The sequence below is a fragment of the Oncorhynchus keta genome, chromosome 6, assembly GCF_023373465.1.
Source record: "Oncorhynchus keta strain PuntledgeMale-10-30-2019 chromosome 6, Oket_V2, whole genome shotgun sequence".
Lineage (NCBI taxonomy): Eukaryota > Metazoa > Chordata > Actinopteri > Salmoniformes > Salmonidae > Oncorhynchus > Oncorhynchus keta.
Genome location: NC_068426.1, coordinates 42,598,074 through 42,619,549, shown reverse-complemented (window position 1 = coordinate 42,619,549; position 21,476 = coordinate 42,598,074). Strand labels below are relative to the sequence as shown.

Here is a 21,476-nt window from a genome sequence, read left to right as displayed (position 1 = left end):
ATCCACCTGATAGGTTTGGCATATCAAGAAGCTGGTTAAACAGTATGAACATTATAGAGGTGCACCTTGTGCTGGGGATAATAAAATGCCACTCTAAAATGAGCAGTTCTGTCATGCATCACAATGCCACAAATGTCTCAAGTTTTGATTGAGCGTGCAATAGGCATGCTGACTGCCGGAATGTCTACCAGAGCTGTTGCCAGAGAATTTACTGTTCCTTGCTCTACCATAAGCAGCCTCCAACTTGTTTTAGAGAATTTGGCAGTTCATCCTACCGGCCTTACAACCGCAGATCACATGAAACCACACCAGCCCAGGACTGCCACATCCAGCGTCTTCACCTGCGGGATCGTCTTAGAAGCCTTGTAGATGCCTCACAAGTCCTCAACTGGCAGCTTCATTAAATAGTACCCGCAAGTCACCAGTCTCAACGTCAACAGTGAAGAAGCGACACCGAGATGCTGGCCTTCGAGGCAGAGTTCCTTTGTACAGTGTCTGTGTTCTTTTGCCCATCTTAATATTTTTTTTTTTGGCCAGTCTGAAATATGGCTTTTTCTTTGCAACTCTGCCTAAAAGGCCAGAATCCCAGAGTTGCCTCTTCACTGTTGACGTTGAGACTGGTGTTTTGCGGGTACTATTTAATGAAGCTGCCAGTTATGGTGGTCTTTCCTTTATTTGATCAGTTACCTGGAGGTTTCTCACTTAATGGTGGCACAAATGTTGATATGGGGGAGGGGAGGTATATGCAAATAAATTAAATACTGTAGTATGTATTATAGTTTTAAAAAGTGTTGTGTTTTTGCGGACATTACTGTAGTATTTACTTCAGTGTTTTTTTGATGATTATAAGGTAGTATTTACTCTGGTATTCTACATTAAACTGCAAAATTATATCGAGGGATACTACAGTGTGTAATATAGTATTCTACATTATACAAAATGTTACTGTAGAATTCTATTGTAAGTACTGTAGTATTCTATAGTAAACTGTAGTATTTTTTCATGTGGGGGAATGCAGTACAGCACACCATAAACATCACATTCATTATGGGTTTCTATAAATAAGACAAGTTCTCCAGTACTTTTGTATACTTTTTAGTCTGTAGTTCTGAAAGTAGAAACATATTTAGTAGTCGCCAAAGTTGGGGAACATGTCAGGCCATATTAAAGTTGTGCAGTTGAGGTATTCTTGCCACCACCTACTGATTGTTGACTCGACTGCATCTGCATGATGATGATATTCCATTCAAATAAGGTTTTACAGAACTCACAGATTTGTTTAATTGTTTAGTTAATTAGTTGTCTATATAAAAATAAATGATAATTAATTAACAACTGATGGGAGTTATTATATAACAGAAGAACTTTGAAATGTAATCTTCATTCTAATCATAGTTCGATCAAATGCTGAGGGTTGACTTAATTTCTGATGGAATTTCAGCGCCATCAAGTGGCCAAAGGCAATACATCAGCAAGTGACCGATTGTCATATTGTTCTTCAATTTGTCTGTTGAAATGTCACATGTAGAAAGACACTTTGTTTGTTACAGCATAAAATGTTGACGATTAGCAGTCCAACAGATATTTGGCGACACTGGAACGTCACTGAAAGATTATCATGCTTGCCATCGTATTAGCCAGAGTAGAACATTTTCATAATCTGGTTACCATTCTGTTTACCATTCTGTTTACCATTCTCTAAAACTGTTGTCAGAGTTTTAGAAGGAACAAACTACATATTTTGTTTGTTATGTGATAAAAAAAAAACGTACTGTACTTCAGTAAATAGGTAATCGCCTCTACTCATGAGTGAGAATTTACCGGTATGTCTGCGCATGCGCAATCCACACAGGTCATTGGCACGTGTGCGTGCTAACATACATTCTATTTGCGTTTTCAAGAGGCTTCAGAAGAGGACCAGACGATCCTGGCAGAAACAGTTTGAAGTTGTGAAGAACATATTATCCTCATAAAAAAATGGCTAGAGGAAGTCGCAGTGCCAGTCGTTCTTCGGCACCAACCAGGTAATGAGTTTTGAACGATAATGAAACTAGGTCAGATGCCGGTTTATTAAAATGTTAACAGCCTCGGTTGCATAGCAGTTACCTGGTTATAGTGTCCATATGCATAATTGTAATTGAATGACACACAGCCCTAAAACTAGTGCCATATGACACTTTTCCTAATAGTTGTCTGCATCACAAAGGTCCTTAGCTACATTTGTGGGTCATTTTTCAGTTCTTGACCCCAAGGGCAGTGGGTAGATGGTCAGTATTTGCCCGAAAAGTTTGCATAAACCAAAGAACAAATTATTCCATCAATTTTGAATAATTGCTGTTTCTTATTGTCAGTCAGACTGTTTTCCTGCACATATTCGTTCTTGGTGATAATAACCAATGTGGAGGTATAAGATTAGGAGATCAGCTGTTTATTAACCAATAGAGGCCAAGTATTTGAGTGGATGCATCCTCCGAAGATGGAGAGGGACAATTCATGGCTTGATCAGAGGAAAGTGGTCAGGTAGATAGATGGTTGATGAAGAGTCTGGTGATGATCATGTAGATCAGTGGTTCCCAGGCTTTAAACTTACTCTTGAAAGTTGTAATAGTAAAATGCACACGGTGCAATTTTGAAATTGGGTAGTGCATCATCAGTTCCTCTTGTCATGTTAGTCATTGCTTTGTCATACCTCATACCTCACCTGTCATATTGTCATACCTTAGAGCTATTTATAACTTGTCAGAAAATCCAGATCAACTAGCCCATGTCAGCTAAAAAAATTGTTTTGTTTTTTTAGCCCGTAGATATTGTTATAATTTTTGTCACTCATATCATATGACACACATTAGACATTGCAATGTATATAATTGCAAGAAAAGGTGCTTTAAAACTACAACATTTTATTTTGCACCCCATGACAAAATGTGTAGAATTGCAAGAAAACGTGCTTTAAAACTACAACATTTTCTTTTGCACCCCATGACAAAATGTGTAGAATTGCAAGAAAACGTGCTTTAAAACTACAACATTTTCTTTTGCACCCCATGACAAAATGTGTAGAATTGCAGGAAATAAGCTTTAAACCATGTGACGTTGCAGTTTGATTTCTTGATACCTTTTCTTAAAATGGAACTAGACCTGTCCTAGAAAGCCCAAACTCCTCCCTTCAGCTAAGTGAGGTCACGCAAGCGACCCATTCACTCACTGAGAAGTGTCACAAAATACTCCTTGATGTCAGACATTGACTACACGACGACTGAGGCAATTGAATCTGTCGCTGACAGTATTACAACAGCTAGAAAGAGTTTTGTATGAAGCAAACTATTAAAGGATTGTCTGGCCCATGGGATGTCTCAAAAGTGGCATTACTCCAACAGGATTAGTTCTGGTATTTCTACAATTATGGTTGATGAATTTGATTACTTAATATTATATCATATAAGCCTGCCATTGAGGTTTTGGAAGCAGAACATCATGTGGCCTAGCAATAGCAATGGAATGCCATAGATGCAGTAAACAAGGAACATAAAAGATAGCTTGTCGATACTGTTTTATGAAATCTCTGCAGAACCAATTCAAAAGGTGCATTATGCAGAAATGTATTGATAATTTAAATTTGCCTTGAATTTCCATGAAAGTATACAGCATGGTACTTGGAATGGCCAAACCAGACATTTGTCAGTAAACAAGCAACATTATGCAACTTTGAAATATTCTATCAGGTAATTGCACTCCTTTATGTGTGATGCCAGGTTATCAACCTCTCCCTCAACGTGATCAAGACCAAGGAGATGATTGTGGACTACAGAAAAAGGAGGTCTGGGAACACCCCCATTCTCATCAACGGGGCTGTAGTGGAGCAGGTTGAGAGCTTCAAGTTCCTTGGTGTCCACATCACCAACAAACTATCATGGTCCAAACACAACAAGACAGTCGAAGAGGACACGACAACGCCTATTCCCCCTCGGGAGACTGAAAAGATTTGGCATGGGTCCTCAGATCCTCAAAAATGTCTACAGCTGCACCATGGGGTTAGAAGCTGGTTGCATCACCACCTGGTATGGCAACTGCTCGGCCTCCGTGACACAAGGCACAACAGAAGGTAGTGTGTACGACCCACATTACTGGGGCCAAGCTTCCGGCCATCCAGGACCTCTATACCAGGCGGTGTCAGAGGAAGGCCCAAAAAGGACTCCAGCCACCCTAGTCATAGACTGTTCTCTCTGCTACCGCACGGCAAGCGGTACCGGAGCACCAAGTCTAGGTCCAAAAGATTTCTAAACAGCTTCTAACCCCATAACACTCCTGAACAGTTAATGAAATGGCTACCTGGACTATTTGCATTGTCCCCACCCCCATTTTTATGCTGCTGCTACTCTCCGTTTATTAGCCATGCATAGTCACTTTACTTCTACCTAGATGTACATATTACCTCAATTACCTCGACTAACTGGTGCCCTAGCACAATGACTCTGTACCGGTACCCCCTGTATATAGCCTCGCTATTGTTATTTTACTGCTGCTCTTTAATTATTTGTTATTTTTATCTCTAACTTGTTTTAGGTATTTACGTAAAACTGCATTGTTGGTGTATCCCTCTCTGGTGCTATGTTTGGACGTTAGCCAACAGCCAGTGAAATTGCAGGGCACCAAACTCAAAACAGAAATCTCATGATTAAAATTCCTCAAACATACAAGTATTATACACCATTTTAAAGGTACACTTCTCGTTAATCCAGCCACAGTCGGATTTCAAAAAGGCTTTACGGAGAAAGCAGACCTTGTTAGGTCAGCGCCTAGTCACAGAAAAACATACAGCCATTTTCCAAAGAAGGAAAGGTGTCACAAAACTCAGAAATAACGTTATACATATTCATTTACCTTTGATGATCTTCATCGGAATGCACTCCCAGGAATCCCAGTTCCACAATAAATGTTTGTTTTGTTCGATAAAGTCCATAATTTATGTCCAAATACCTCCTTTTTGTTCACGCGTTTAGCCCAGTAATCCAAATGCACAATGCGCGAGCAATTAGTTCAGATGAAAAGTCCAAAAAGTTATATTACAGTTCGTAGAAACATGTCAAACAATGTATAGAATCTATCTTTAGGATGTTTTAATCAGAAATCTTCAATAATGTTTCAACCGGACAATTCCTTTGTCTTTAGAAATTAAAAGGAATGCAGCTCGCTCTCACAGCCGCCCGCCTGACTTAGCTCATGGTATTCTGACAGACCTCTTAGTCAAACAGCTCTTATTTGCTCCCCCTTCACAGTCGAAGCCTGAAACAAGGTTCTAAAGACCGTTGACATCTAGTGGAAGCCTTGTGAAGTGCAATATGACCCCATATACACTGTATATTGGATAGGCAAAGACTTGAAAACCAACAAACCTCAGATTTCCCACTTCTTGGTGGATTTTTTCTCAGGTTTTTGCCTGCCATATGAGTTATGTTATACTCCCAGACATCATTCAAACAGTTTTGTTTTCTATCCAAATCTACTAATTATATGCATATTCTAGCTTTTGGGCCTTAGCAGGCAGATTACTCTGGGCACCTTATTCATCCAAGCTACTCAATACTGCCCCCAGTCCAAGAGAAGGGTTTTAAATAAGCATTCACTGTAAGGTTGTATTGTATTCGGCGCATGTGGCAAATAAAATTTGATTCCATTTCATATCTAGGAAAACCAACTTTCCAAAGACTGTACCTAAAATAGTGTATAAGCAATCATACAAGAGGTATTGCAATGATTCCGATGTTGAAGATGTGCGTAATGAGGAACATTCTGACGCTGCACTGAAAACATTGATGAAATTGCTACTTCCGGTTACTGACAGGCATGTACCCATAAAGAAACTGACTGTTAAGACTGCTATCCCCATGGATAGAAGATTAATTGACAAACTGTATGGCTGAGAAGGACGATGTTAAGGGAATGGCAAACAAGTCTGCTAACACAGCAGATTGGCAAACATACAGTAAGTTGAGAAATCCCGTAACTAAACTAAACAAATATGAAACTAGGTCTCAACCAAGTTACATATCTTTCCGATTTGGTCATAACTACACGTACGCTACGGTCACAAGACGCAGGCCTTCTTACTGTCCCTAGAATTTCTAAGCAAACAGCTGGAGGCAGGGCTTTCTCCTATAGAGCACCATTTTTATGGAATGGTCTGCCTACCCATGTGAGAGACGCAGACTCGGTCTCAACCTTTAAGTCTTTATTGAAGACTCATCTCTTCAGTAGGTCCTATGATTGAGTGTAGTCTGGCCCAGGAATGTGAAGGTGAACAGAAAGGCTCTGGAGCAACAGACCACCCATGCTGTCTCTGCCTGGACGGTTCTCCTCTCTCCACTGGGATTCTCTGCCTCTAACCCTATTACAGGGGCTGAGTCACTGGCCCTAGGAGGGGTGCATCACTTGAGTGGGTTGAGTCACTGATGTGATCTTCCTGTCCGGGTTGGTGCCCCCCCTTGGGTTGTGCCGTGGCGGAGATCTTTGTGGGCTATACTCTGCCTCTGGTAAATTGGTGATTGAAGATACCCTTCTAGTGGTGTGGGGGTTGTGCTTTGGCAAAGTGGGTTGGGTTATATCCTGCCTGTTTGGCCCTGTCCGGGGGTATCGTCGGATGGGGCCACAGTGTCTCCCGACCCCTGCTGTCTCAGCCTCCAGCATTTATGTAGTTTATGTGTTTGGGGGCTAGGGTCAGTCTGTTATATCTGCGGTATTTCTCCTGTCTTATCTGGTGTCCTGTGTGAATTTAAGTATGCTCCCTCTAATTCTCTCTCTTTCTCTCTTTCTTTCCTCCTTCTCTCTTCTTTCTTTCTCTCCCTCGGAGAACCTGAGCCCTAGGACCATGCCTCAGGACTACCTGGCCTGATGACTCCTTGCTGTCCACAGTCCACCTGGCCGTGCCAGTCTAACAGGCCACTCTAAAATGTGCAGTTTTGTCAGACAACACAACACCACAGATGTCTCAAGTTTTGAGGGAGCATGCAATTGGCATGCCTGTTTTTAAGGTATCTGTGACCAACAGATGCATATCTAGCTATTCTTTGAGTCAGCTACTCAGCTACTGTAGCTTATGCTTTCAGTACAAGATTCATTCTCTGATCCTTTGATTGGGTGGACAACATGTCAGTTCATGGAAAGGGGTGAGAACCGCGAGCCTCCTACGTTTTGTATTGAAGTCAAGGTACCCAGAGGAGGACGGAAACTAGCTGTCCTCCAGCTAAACCATGGTGCTACCTTACAAAGTGCTGTTGAGGATACTGTAGACCTTCATTGCAAAACACACCCATTGTCATTACTTTACGTGAATTGATATCTCAGAATTTTTAAATGTGAAAAATTTGAATACAAAATCATTGGTTTAGCTTCTATCTATTCTGTGGCTGCATGAAATAGCAAACATAACGTGAATTCAGTGAAGACATCACCTCATCTTTGTGGCTCCCTGATGAAGCGGTAACATCCATGACTGTAGATAGACAATGAATGAATTAATGGGTTAGTTATAAAAAATCTTGAGCAGGTGTTTGGCTCCTTCTCGACGCTGTGTGCACACATATACACGCTGAAATCTGCGCCCATTGTGACGTATGGCACCGCCCGTGACAAGAGTATGTCCCTTGCCACTAGCCTAGCCGAGCAAGGAGTTTTTGTACGGAGGTCAATGAGAGAGTGTCGAATTGTATCAACAACAAAAATGGATGGCTTATCTGCTATGTGAGGTTTATTTGGTCGAATAGAAGAGTCGTAATGCTTAATTAAGTTGTTAGGAGTGCACTGATATAAGTAGGACATGTGACATCCTGGCAACTTTGAGGAAAATTGTTTATATCGGGGCCGCCTCAAGATGGCTGTGCATATTCATGGCATGAGGCTAGTAGCATAGCATCTCTATCTATTGAAAACAGGCGGTTGACGTCAACAACCCTCATCAAATATTCAAAAAACTATTACAATAATGAGATGTATCCACCAATCCAAAGAAAAGATAGGCGGGAGCTAGACAGCCCGCCGTGCCGCTTTGTGGACAACGATTCCCATTGTTGGGGCGTAGAGACATGCATCCTGTCAGTATATACATCATATTTGGCCAAGAGGATAATAGGAATTTACTAAGTGGGAACCTGAGGTGGGAACTGTACCAACAAATCACAGCTTGTGAGATATTAACGTCATGGCAGCAACGTTACTGTCCTGGCAGAAACATCAAGACTTCCGGTTTTCAGATTTTACCATCAAAATAAAAGTCTGTGGGAAAACACTGTGTGTATGATACGAAATCAATCATTTTTTCAGCTTTGTCCATAATGCATAAAGTTAAAATAATGTTACAAAAAATCTAAACCAAAGATAATTCCTGCTTTATACATGATAAATCATATTATAAGGTGGAGCACATTGATAAATGGAACATAATACTCTACAGACCCTATTGAAGTAGCACGAGTGTCTACAGTGCATTCGGAAAGTACTGAGAACCCTTCACTTTTTCCATATTTTGTTAGGGTACAGCCTTATTCTAAAATGGTTTAAATAGTTTTGTTTTCACACAATACCTCATAATGACAAAGCAGAAACAGGTTTTTAGAAATCGTTGCTAATTTATAGTAAAAAAATAACACAAATATCACATTTACATAACTATTCAGCCCCTTTAATCAGTATTTCTTGAAGCACCTTTGGTAGCGATTACAGCCTTGGGTGTGATGAATGGGTGTAGACAAAGAAAAGCTCTCCAGTAGGTACCAAAACATTCAAAGGCCATTTTCTCAAAAGTGAGGTTACAAGTTGATCAATTTCAAAGCAGAATTACTTTCCCATTGTTCCTCAAATGCAGTGTATGATATACCACATTGTAGCTCTGAGTATCTACTTTTATCCAATGTAAAAAACACAATTTCAAATGTTGCTACATAACCTTTATCCAAACTGACTTAGTCATGCATGCGTACATTTTACATTTGGGTGGTCCGGGAATCAAACTCACTACCCTTGCGTTACAAGTAGAGGTCGACCGATTAATCAGAATGGCCGATTAATTCGATTTTCATAACAATCGGAAATCTGTATTTTTGGGCGCCGATTTGCCGATTTAAAAAAAAAAAAAATTATACCTTTATTTAACTAGGCAAGTCAGTTAAGAACACATTCTTATTTTCAATGACTGCCTAGGAACGGTGAGTTAACTGCCTTGTTCAGGGGCAGAGCGACAGATTTTTACCTTGTCAGCTCGGGGGATTCAATCTTGCAACCTTACAGTTAATTAGTCCAACACAACAACGTTCTGCCTCACTCTCGTTGCACTCCACAAGGAGTGCAGTAAGCCAAGGTAAATTGCTAGATAGCATTAAACTTATCTTACAAAAAACAATCAATCATAATCACTAGTTAACTACACATGGTTGATGATATTACTAGATATTATCTAGCGTGTCTTGCGTTGCATATAATCTGACTAAGCATACAAGTATCTAAGTATCTGACTGAGTGGTGGTAGGCAGAAGCAGGCGCGTAAACATTCATTCAAACTGCACTTTCGGGCATTTTGCCAGCAGCTCTTCTTTGTGCATCAAGCATTGAGCTGTTTATGACTTCAAGCCTATCAACTCCCGAGATGAGGCTGGTGAAACCGAAGTGAAATGGCTAGCTAGTTAGCGTGCGCTAATTAATAGTGTTTCAAACATCACTCGCTCTGAGCCTTCTAGTAGTTGTTCCCCTTGCTCTGCATGGGTAATGCTGCTTCGATGGTGGCTGTTGTCATTGTGTTTCTGGTTCGAGCCCAGGGAGGAGCGAGGAGAGGGACGGAAGCTATACTGTTACACTGGCAATACTAAAGTGCCTATAAGAACATCCAATAGTCAAAGGTTAATGAAATACAAATGGTATAGAGGGAAATAGTCTTATAATTCCTATAATAACTACAACCTAAAACTTCTTACCTGGGAATATTGAAGACTCATGTTAAAAGGAACCACCAGCTTTCATATGTTCTGAGCAAGGAACTGAAACGTTAGCTTTCTTACATAGCACATATTGCACTTTTACTTTCTTCTCCAACACTTTGTTTTTGCATTATTTAAATCAAATTGAACATGTTTCATTATTTACTTGTGGCTAAATTGATTTTATTGATGTATTATATTAAGTTAAAATAAGAGTTCATTCAGTATTGTTGTAATTGTCATTATTACAAATAAAACATTTTAAATTGTCCGATTAATCTGTATCGGCTTTTTTGGTCCTCCAATAATCAGTGTTGAAAAATCATAATCGGTCGACCTCTAGTTACAAGCATCATGCTCTACTAACTGAGCTACAAAGGACCTCAAAGGAGAGGGTGCCCAGTCTATGTGTATTCAGTGTTTAGCTGTGTTTATGTTTATGATGTAATTTCAAACCAAATGTAACAGAAAACTAGGAGGCACAACTTCAATTTAGTTTGGTGTTTCTTTGCCTTTGAAGCATCTTTTGATTGACACGATGAACCCTGTGCCCTCGGGCCTGTTTGGTCTCTTCCTTGTGTTTTGACTGCCTCCGCTCTTCCATTACAGTTAACTGCCTTGTTCAGGGGCAGAACGACAGATTTTTTACCTTGTCAGCTCAGGGATTCTATCTAGCTACATTTCAGTTACTTGCCCAATGCTCTAACCACTAGGATACCTTTCAGCCAAAAGGCAGGGATACAATTTCTCCAAAAATGTCACTCCCACTGGTCCAGAATCATCCTTTGCATGACCAGGTAATTCGTCATCACTCTCGTCGGGTTCAATTTCTTAGCCATCAGAGACAGCAGAGTACAGTTTATACTTGGTGTCGTTTTTTCCTCAGCACACATATTTCCTCTGCACTCGGCTCTTCTTCTTCCACGCTGTCCATAACCACGTCTGTCAGTTCACCATGCTCTTGCACCGCATTCTTCCGCTATATTGGTTGCAGAACACGCACTGATGGCCTTTCTCCAATACCCAACTTCTGTTCCTTAGCCCAATTTACTCATCTGGCTCCTCTCCTGCCTCTACATGCTTGTAAAAAGTGGGATACTCTTTATCTGAGATCAGTGTCCTCGTCTTGATATATCAAAGTTTGCTGATGTTTTTTTGAAGAAACCCGCCATCTGAGATTTCTAAACAACACTTCCACTCTGGCCAGGTGTTAAGGGAATTTTGATCAATAATGACTAATTATGTATACATTTCAATCTGGACTGACTAATCAGAATACTATTATGTTACTGTATATATACTAATCAGAATACTATTATGTTACTGTATATGTATGAATTTTATTTTTAATCTTAGTACTGAATATAATGTGTGTAAATATAATCAAGAATTAGAACAATGACTGTCTGTTCCTTGGTAGAAATGAATGAACTATATCTTCAGACTGGCTAGAATGCTTATCGACACAAGAAGACCTTGGCTCGGGCATAAATGATATTAAATTGGTAGGGAGACGATGTGGGAAGGCTTGAGATACTGCCTTTGTACCAGGGTGGGAGAAGAGACGGGTTGTTACTGGAACTAATGACGTCATTTTCAGTTTATAACCTGTGGTAAACTGTATCGTGTTCAGTAATCTCGTGAATAAAAGCTGCTATTTGACTTTAAGACTGGGCTCTGTCCATTTTTATAAAATAAGGGTCATACAAATCCTTATGAATTGACAGTGTTTAATTTTAATTGGGTGTTAAAACATAGAGGAATTAAATTCCTGTAACACAATCTCACACAAGTTGAATTACAGCAGTTGCAGACACCAAGTTGGACACCCAGCAACAAAGTAATGTAGTGACCCGCACAGACAGCTAGCTGTGTGTTAGGTGTTAGGCTATTCGTTGGTTGTGTTGTACTGACCAGTACCCGGTGTTCGCGGCGTCCGACATGCCAATCAACCTGCTATCTGCCAATCACGGGAATGCCTGGAATGTTCTGATGCCGGGCATCCTGGTGGTTGGCGGAGTGGTGTGGAGGGGGGTTGGGCAGGGGAATGGAGCGTTAGAAATTAAGACCAGGTTTAGCCATTGTTCTTCCTCTTACGTCTGGGTTTCACAAGAGAAGGCCAGGGTTGGTTTGTGGGGAATCGTTCATGTATTTGGCGTGGGCTACAGCCAAACAGTAGCCTGTGTAAAGTTGGGTTAATAAACCGTCAATTCGTAAACTCAATTCTCTGGACAATTGTTCCTTTGTGATCTAGTCCGGTCATTACAGTAATAAACCCAGTCTAACTCTAACCTTACACCTGACCCTACATTTTTGATTTCATACATTTTATGACCTAGACCAATTTGGCTGTTGTAACTGGTGGAAACCGGTAAACACTTCCTCGAGTGGAAATGATGCGATTAGTCGTTCTGTCTGGGGCGGAGTTTTTTTCCCCCTACTTTTGGAAGGCGCGTTCTGGCGAGCGTGTGTGTGTGCATGAGCAAAGCCTCTCTTGTTCACGACACGCGCGTTATTCGCACTCTCCACCGTTGAAGGTGGAACGTAATAAACTTTTCTCTTCCCCGAGGAGACATCTGAACAACTGGGAATATAATATTCTGTCTCAAACATCTAAGGTGTTCGGAAATCATGTCAGCCTCGGCGGCGAAAGTCGGTAGGAAGGAGAACTCGAATCATGATGGAGCGGACGAGACCTCCGGTAAGAAATGGCGGCCTCCTGTAAAAATGTTACAACGCCATTTTCAGTTGTTTTTACCTGGCGATAGCCATGGCGTATTCATTTGTTTTTTAGCTATCGCCCGTTTTAGTTAGCCTGACACTAAATGCTTCTTGATGAAGGTTTAGCCAAATCGTTTTGATTGCTCGCACAGTGAGAATGGATCTGCGACCTGACGTTAGCTTACTGACTAGCCCGCTGTGCTAACGTTACAGCGCTGGAGGCCATGTTGTGCTTTGCACAAGCTCATTGTGCCACGCATGTTTGGGAGGGATTCGCGTTTACTTACAAATGAAAGGAACTCACTTGTTACGGTTAACTACATTGCACATGTTACATTGTTGCACACGTTTTTTTTTTTGTTATCTAACGTTAGTTGTTTACGAACTAGCCAGTTAGTAAGCTAACATGCGCTAACGAGAGAACATTTGTTTTCGTGAGGCCCAACATTCATTGTTGCTCCGCCATTGCGGTTTTCCATACACGAATGGAAATAAATCAAGAAATTGCAGTATTAGAACTGGCACGGAATGAAAGATAACGGCTAAATATTGCGTTCGTAAGATTACTAGTATCATCCGCCAGAATGTAACAGGCATGTCGGTGAGGGGCGAAAACAGTCCCAAGCGCGCGGCCCCCCTTCATTCAAACCACGCGGCCTTGAGGAACTGCAGGAAGCTGCATCAGTGCTTTGGCTACCTGAGCTCGCGAGCTAACTTCTTGATAGGTCAAGATACTACGAAATATGTTGGAATGCATAGCTACGTATCCCGTGGGTACCTCGTGCTGACGTTTTTATGTACCGGACAGATTGTTTGTGTTTACACTGTTTATTCACAGCCAGTAATATTTTCTGCTTAGAAATGCACATCCCAATTTCGTCATTGTCTTGTAAACAAAATTAAGACCGAATTTAATCTCTCTTCAGAAAAAGAGCAACAGGAAGCAATTGAACACATTGACGAAGTACAGAATGAAATTGACAGGTGAGTTAATTATCCTCACACATTTTCAAGACTGCCCATGTACCTTATGGCTATGATCTAATTATATATATTTTTTGCATGATTTTCTCCCCTTTAGATTGAACGAACAGGCCAGCGAGGAGATTTTAAAAGTAGAGCAGAAGTACAATAAATTACGCCAGCCGTTCTTCCAGAAGCGGTCAGAACTCATAGCAAAAATCCCCAACTTCTGGGTCACAACATTTGTTAACCATCCACAAGGTAAATGCAGATATTATGCTCTTTCACTACTTCATGTTCTTGATGAATGAAGACTTATTGCACATGGTCGGATTCTGCACATTATATTTTTGTTGCCCACCAACCACCGTTATCACAGTCTGGTGGTTAAGCTGTTGGTATACAAACTGCTGCTGTCCATTGACGAACCTATGGTTCTATTCCTGTTGTCAGTTTCAGCCCTTCTTGGTGAGGAGGATGAGGAGGCACTTCATTACCTTACCAGGGTGGAGGTGACTGAGTTTGAGGACATCAAGTCGGGTTACAGAATAGATTTTGTGAGTTTAAAAAAAAAATGGTTTGTAGGAATTGTGCGTGTTATATAAACAGAACCGTGCATTAGTTAACCAGATTCTTGGTTTATTTCTCAGTACTTCGATGAGAACCCGTACTTTGAGAACAAAATTCTCTCCAAAGAGTTTCACTTGAATGAAAGTGGGGACCCATCTTCAAAGTCAACTGAAATCAAATGGAAGGCTGGAAAGGTATGTTTACACATCTACAACTTAAAGTAAATGGTCTATAAAAAAAATGTGAATTTCAATTGCCGTCTGTCCTGCTGCAGGAAATCAAAGCAAAATGTATGGTCTTACTGCTTGTGATTTATTTGGTATTTTCCTTTGATCTCAGGACTTGACAAAGCGTGCCAGCCAAACGCCAAACAAAGCGGGTAAGAAGAGGCAACACGAAGAACCAGAGAGCTTCTTTACCTGGTTCACAGATCACTCCGACGCGGGGGCAGACGAACTCGGAGAGGTCGTCAAGGATGACATCTGGCCCAACCCGTTACAGTATTACCTGGTATGATTCCATGCTATTGTCTATATTTCTTTGTTGACTCCCATGGTGTCTTACTCTGGTACGCCAGGTAAAGTATTCACTGTGTTTCTTAGTTAGCCAAAATATATTTGCATTGGAGCCATGGCATTAGACCAAGGGGTCATCTGTAATAGGGTTCTAATGAACATGGCTGACAACCATGTCCAGCCACCTAGACATCTCAACTGGACGCCTCAGTTTCAAACTGAAGATCAGCTCGTGCCTACATCGTTGTGTTAGTTAGTGCTGTATTTGGGACTCGTTAATACATCATCTCTCAACTTTACCAGGTCCCTGACATGGATGATGAGGAAGGGGAAGGTGACGATGATGATGACGACGAAGAGGGCTTGGAAGACATCGATGAGGAAGGAGACGAGGATGAAGGCGAGGAAGATGATGAAGAGGATGGAGAGGTAACTCCCATTTTTTTCCCACTATTGTAAAACTGTCCCTTTTTTTTTTAAAATAAATGTTTATGTAGTGGAAGACTGTCACTTGTAATGTACGGTGTCTGTCACTTGTCTGGAATGTTAGTCTTCATAGGCATGTGGGTAAATGTGTATCTCTTCTACAGGAGGACGGCGAGGATGATTAAGGTTGAAAGGAACATTCCAACCTACACTTTTCCCTGTTCTTTCCTTTCAATCATCCTTCAACCCTTGGGAGCAAGAATATTTGTTTTCATTTTATTTTTGTATTTTGTGCTCTCTCCTGTTCTACAAGTGTCCGCCTGTCCATACCATGTCTATAGATGCGTTAATTTCCAGGCCATGCCCATATCAGAAAGCTAGTGGCAATCTGTCATAAAACTACTACACGTGTCCCCGAAGACCAATAAAATAAAAGTACTGGCATTCTGCACGTTGTCGTATAGACCAATCGTTTTGAATAGCAATTTATATATGTATGATATATAAATAAGGTTTCTCTTAAAGTTGTGAGTTGAGTAAAGAGGAGTCATGGTGCAGTGATAATAGCATCTCTAGACACCTTTTTAAAAATATATATATATATATACCTTTAAGTAGCGTTTGGGGGGGGCCTCCTGGAGTTGACAGCTTTTTAAAAATATATATATATATATACCTTTAAGCAGCGTTTGGGGGGGGGCTCCTGGAGTTGACAGCTTTTTAAAAATATATATATATATACCTTTAAGCAGCGTTTGGGGGGCCTCCTGGAGTTGACAGCTTTTTAAATATATATATATACCTTTAAGCAGCGTTTGGGGGGGGGGCTCCTGGAGTTGACAGCTTTTTAAATATATATATATACCTTTAAGCAGCGTTTGGGGGCTCCTGGAGTTGACAGCTTTTAAAAAATATATATATATACCTTTAAATATATATATACAGCGTTTGGGGGGCCTCCTGTAAGCAGCGTTTGGGGGGCCTCCTGTAAGCAGCGTTTGGGGGGCCTCCTGTAAGCAGCGTTTGGGGGCCTCCTGGAGTTGACAGCTTTTTTTCTTCGTAATGTGTTGTGCTAATGGAAAGCATCGGCTTCTTCCTGTCAACTGTTGTAAATGTTTTGGGGTCGATATCTTGATATGACGCAGTTATTGTAGACCATTAAATGGGGGTTTGGTGGGTCTAGTGGGCATTTGGCGCATTTTGGGTTTGTTGATTGACTTTTCATTGTAATGTTTTACAGACACCCATGAGGTTTGAAAAATTACATTTTTAATAAAAACAAAACAAAAATTTCCTCTTGTAATTTTGAGCTTGGCTAATTAACAGGTTATTTATAGAGAAAATAAAGACCATGTATAATCTCATGTGGAATCTACACTGGTGTTCTTCTCCACCTTTTCTACTGGAAACCTGTTCATGCTCACCTTTAAGTGTACCGGTTTCTTTGTAACGATAAATACATGTAATGCATTCGTGTAGGGTAGTGTCTGAGTGTATTGACTGTGTTGTGTAGGAGTAAATATCCACTTTATGCTGATCGGGAAAGAATTGGGCGGTAGGTAGCCTGGCGGCTAAGAACGTTGGACCTGTGGCTTAAAGTTGACCGGTTTGAATCCCGGGCCAGGCGTAATTGATCTGGCAACAAGAGGGCTGCTAGGTTCACTTAGGACATTCACCTACCGTTTGGGCCCTTGAGCCAGGTCCTTAAATGGGAAGTTCACTATTACAGCTTGATGTTGGATGGATCCTCACCCAGTTTTCTTTAAAATGCCATTATAAACTTCATCTAACATTAGCTACCACTAGCAAATAATTGTATAAAATAAGAAGTTTAAATCAACTTCATATTTGGTTTGTTCATCTGGCCATTTTAACCAAAAATTATAAATATGCTCACATACCCCCTTCACTTCCACAGAATTATTATTTTTTTGCTAGCGGAGTTTGTAATGGCTGTTTAAAGAACTATGGATTACAGTTTTTCATGGCTCAAGACTATTTTCAGGGGGAAGAACCATCTAATATCAAGTTGTAACATGTTGAACTTTAACCCCACAACATATTCTCCATACAGAGGCAGCTTGTCTCAACAAATGTCTTGTATTATGTGACTGACTGTCCAGGACCTTCTACTGATAATCATATATTTTCAAGATCATTCAAACAATGAAGATGCAATTTCAAGCATTATTATATAGTTAAAAGACAGCCAGTTTGTCCACTTTAAAGGGTACCTTTTAATACTGGGTTTGAATGGGGGATTATTCATTTTCAATAGGATCTTTGTCTACGAAAAAATATTTACTGGGGGGGTCCAGAATAGAGGGTTGTCAAACTTATTTTATTTATTTTTTGCTTTGGGGGGGAGTGTGTTTTTTGGGGGGGACCCCTATTGCGTTTTTTCCCCTGGTTTACGTTTGTACTTCTGCTCGTATTTTCCCTATAAACAATGGCTTGACTTTTTATATTACCCTAATAAAGTTTAGAAAAGTTTGTGAGGTTATGGTGTGGCTATTATTAAGCTTTAGCTAATGCAGCCTATGATATGAAGGCATTGTGCCCCTGTGCTCCAACTGACTCCCGACAGTTGAGTTTGAGGTGAGGAAGTCTGTTTCTAGCCTACCAGAGTTATTCCTATAATCTAAAAATATGATGCTTATGTTTATCCAAAATATTAGTCTAGAAAATTTATGAATTTACCCTCCTGTACATCTATATTTGTATAGCAGAGGCAGTAGCCATCTGACAAAGATGTATATCTACTGGGGTTAGGCCTAAGATTCTCTCCCTTTATATAGGCTATATGTACTGAACTAAAATGTAAACACAACATGCAACAATTATACTGAGTTACAGTTCATGAACAGTCGCTCTGTGTTTATTTACACTTAAAGTGTAAATATTTGTATTAACATAAGATTCAACAACCGAGACAAACTGTACAAGTTCCACAGACGTGACCAACAAAAATGTAATAATGTCTCCCTGAACAAAGGGGGGTCAAAATCAAAAGTATCAGTCAGTATCTGATGTGGCCACCAGCTGCATTAAGTACTGCAGTGCATATCCTCATGGACTGCACCAGATTTGCCAGTTCTTGCTGTGAGTTGTTACCCCACTCTTCCACCAAGGCACCTGCAAGTTCCCGTTCATTTCTGGCAGGTCCCTGAGGTGCTCAATGGGATTGAGATCCGGGCTCTTCGCTGTCCATGGCAGAACACTGACATTCCTGTCTTGCAGGAAATTATGCACAGAACGAGCAGTATGGCTAGTGGCATTGTCATGCTGGAGGGTCATGTCAGGATGAGCCTGCAGGAAGGGTACCACATGAGGGAGGAGGATGTCTTCCCTGTAACGCACAGCGTTGAGATTGCCTGCAATGACAACAAGCTCAGTCTGATGATGCTGTGACACACCGCCCCAGACCCTCCACCTCCAAATCGATCCCGTTTCAGAGTACAGGCTTCGGTGTAACGCTCTTTCCTTGAACGATAAACGTGATTTTGACCATCACCCCTGGTGAGACAAAACTGTGACTCGTCAGTGAAGAGCACTTTTTGCCAGTCCTGTCTGGTCCAGGGACGGTGGGTTTGTGCCCATAGGCGACTTTGTTACCAGTGATTTTCGGTGAGGACCTGCCTTACAACAGGCCTACAAGCCCTCAGTCCAGCCTCTCCTCTCGTCCAACAATCATTAATTGTTTATGGTTCATTGAACAAGCATGGGAAACCGTGTTTAAACCCTTTACAATGACGATCTGTGAAGTTATTTAGATTTTTACGAATTGTCTTTGAAAGACAGGGTCCTGAAAAAGGGACATTTCTTTTTTTGCTGAGTTTATATAGAAATCAGTCAATTGACATGAATTCATCAGGCCCTAATCTATGTATTTCACATGACTGGGCAGCGGTGCAGCCATGAGTGCGCCTGGGAGGGCATAGGCCCACCCACTTGGGAGCCAGGTCTAGCAAATCAGAATGAGTTTTTCCCCACAAAAGGGCTTTATTACAGACAGAAATACTCCTCAGTTTCATCAGCTGGTCAGGTGAAGAAGCCGGATGTGGAGGTCCTGGGCTGGAGTGGTTACACTTTACGGTTTACGGTTTACGGTTGTGGCAAATTCTCTAAAACGCCGTTGGAGGCAGCTTATGGTAGAGAAATTAACATTAAATTATCTAGCAACAGCTCTGGTGAACAGGAGAAATGCTCACTAAATGGGGATGTAAACAAATTTGTGCACAAAATGGAACATTTCTGGGATCTTTTCTTTCAGCTCAAGAATCGTGGGACCAACACTTTACATGTTGCGTTTATATTTTTGTTCAGTGTATATATATATATATAGTATATTTATTAAAATATGAATATCATACAGTGGACATCAACGCCTATTCATAGGTTGCACCTTTGTCACTCGATCTCGTCATGCCAATGTTATGAACGTTCTCTCTACCGGTGGCGCAATAGTCTAATAAGCTATAGAGGCTAACGACTGTTTAGTGTAAGTTACACTATAGTGCTTGGAAAATACGATGACATTGCTAAAGTAGTCAAAAGTTTAGTAGGAAACAACTTTGACAGTATTATCATGTCGTCAAATTTACTTTAGACAGCTGGCAATGTCATTAGCTAGCAAAGTTTGTAAAAAAAAAAATAGATATCAATGCTAACGTTAGCTAGTTAAAATCAGGTGACCGCCCCTCAATTTTAGCTGACTAGCTAACGTTATACTGTAAAGTCAATATGGTGATATCAAGATGATGACAAAAGGTTTTCCTTCAAATTATTTGCCTCATTTTGAATGGCATTGTATCTCTACTGTAATGCACTTTTGATGAAATCTTAATCATATGGATGTCCATAACATTTCTGAAATGTTATTAAATATTTTTGGTAAATTAAAATCTTCCCGGTCATGTTGTTCGGTGCCAAATTTTCCTAAAATAAATTTTGAAATTGCATGTTGTTTTTATGAAGATATTAGAATAATCACATGAAAATCTGTCGCCAATTGGATGGAGACCTAGCTATAGTCACCCTAAAGACTCTGGCAAGTGCGCTAGTCCATTGTCACTTTGATTATGCACATCATGGATCACCAGCAGCCACAAACATCTAAAGAATAAGCTACCAGCCAAACAAGCTTGTAAGAATTGTACTTAAACACACCCCTCATACTCTTCTGGAGGTTGAGCTTATTTTCATCTCTAGCTCTGTAATGTGTCTGTATCTATGTATGTAAACAAAAACACACAAATTCTGACAAACTCCAAGCGTTGATTATGCAAGAATGGGCTGCCATCAGTCAGGATGTGGCCCAGAAATTAATTGACAGCATGCCAGGGCGGATTGCAGAGGTCTTGAAAAAGAAGGGTCAACACTACAAATATTGACTCTTTGCATCAACTTCATGTAATTGTCAATAAAAGCCTTTGACACTTATGAAATGCTTGTAATTATACTTCAGTGTTCCATAGTAACATCTGACAAAAATACCTAAAGACACTGAAGCAGCGAACTTTGTGGAAATTAATATTTGTGTCATATTCTCAAAACTTTTGGCCACGACTGTACATTACTGTCTAGTTTGAGAAACAGATGCCTCACAAGTCCTCAACTGGCAGCTTCATTAAATAGTACCTGCAAAACACCAGTCTCATCGTCAACAGTGAAGAGGCGACTCCGGGATGCTGGTCTTCTAGGCTGGCCTTCAGCTGTTTCCAGCTACATTAGTAATTTACAACATTAACAATGTCTACACTGTATTTCTGATCAATTTGGTGTTATTTTAATGGACAAAACCTGTGCTTTTCTTTCAAAAACAAGGACATTTCTAAGTGACCCCAAACTTTTGAACGGTAGTGTACATCGAGTTAGGGCTGGGTAGAGCCTGTTTTTTCATCAATAACTAGGGTACGGTAGGGCTCGGGTATCACAAAATGTATTACTAACATTTTGAAGCTGAGCATTTGCTCATGCTCTGTTGCGTAGTAGAGTCATATCTGACTAAGATCTTAACTTTGTGTCAGAAGTGCTTCAACCTCGTCAAATATAAAACAGGAGAGATTATTTTTCAGAAAATAATGTTCCTTGAGTTCGAGAGTGACGAAAAGTAGTTAACAGCTCACTACTCTCTCATGTCTTGTCATTGAGCAGAGCAGCCCAAGAGGAGCTGTTGCTATTTTTTTTTTTTTTACCTTTATTTAACCAGGCAAGTCAGTTAAGAACATATTCTTATTTTCAATGACGGCCTAGGAACAGTGGGTTAACTGCCTGTTCAGGGGCAGAACGACAGATTTGTACCTTGTCAGCTCGGGGG

At 40.6% G+C, this 21,476-nt stretch overlaps 1 protein-coding gene and 1 long non-coding RNA gene across 3 annotated transcripts; both read left to right on the top strand.

The window, feature by feature from the left end:
- Window positions 1-1,868: 1,868 nt before the first annotated feature.
- Window positions 1,869-11,630, top strand: LOC127930808 (uncharacterized). 2 transcript variants are annotated; one of them, XR_008139572.1, is made up of 2 exons: window positions 1,869-2,024; window positions 6,848-11,630. It is a non-coding gene; the product is annotated as an uncharacterized LOC127930808 (long non-coding RNA). The 2 variants fall into 2 exon arrangements; XR_008139573.1 differs by having other exon boundaries at window positions 3,753-11,630.
- A 785-nt stretch (window positions 11,631-12,415) lies between these two features.
- On the top strand, window positions 12,416-15,748 carry LOC118385545 (protein SET-like). The gene is made up of 8 exons (XM_035772761.2): window positions 12,416-12,663; window positions 13,610-13,667; window positions 13,765-13,907; window positions 14,100-14,203; window positions 14,297-14,410; window positions 14,556-14,726; window positions 15,035-15,160; window positions 15,322-15,748. The coding sequence occupies exons 1-8, from the start codon at window positions 12,594-12,596 to the stop codon at window positions 15,340-15,342; spliced, it is 807 nt and encodes a 268-aa protein (XP_035628654.1). The 5' UTR covers window positions 12,416-12,593; the 3' UTR covers window positions 15,343-15,748.
- The last annotated feature ends 5,728 nt before the right edge of the window (window positions 15,749-21,476 follow it).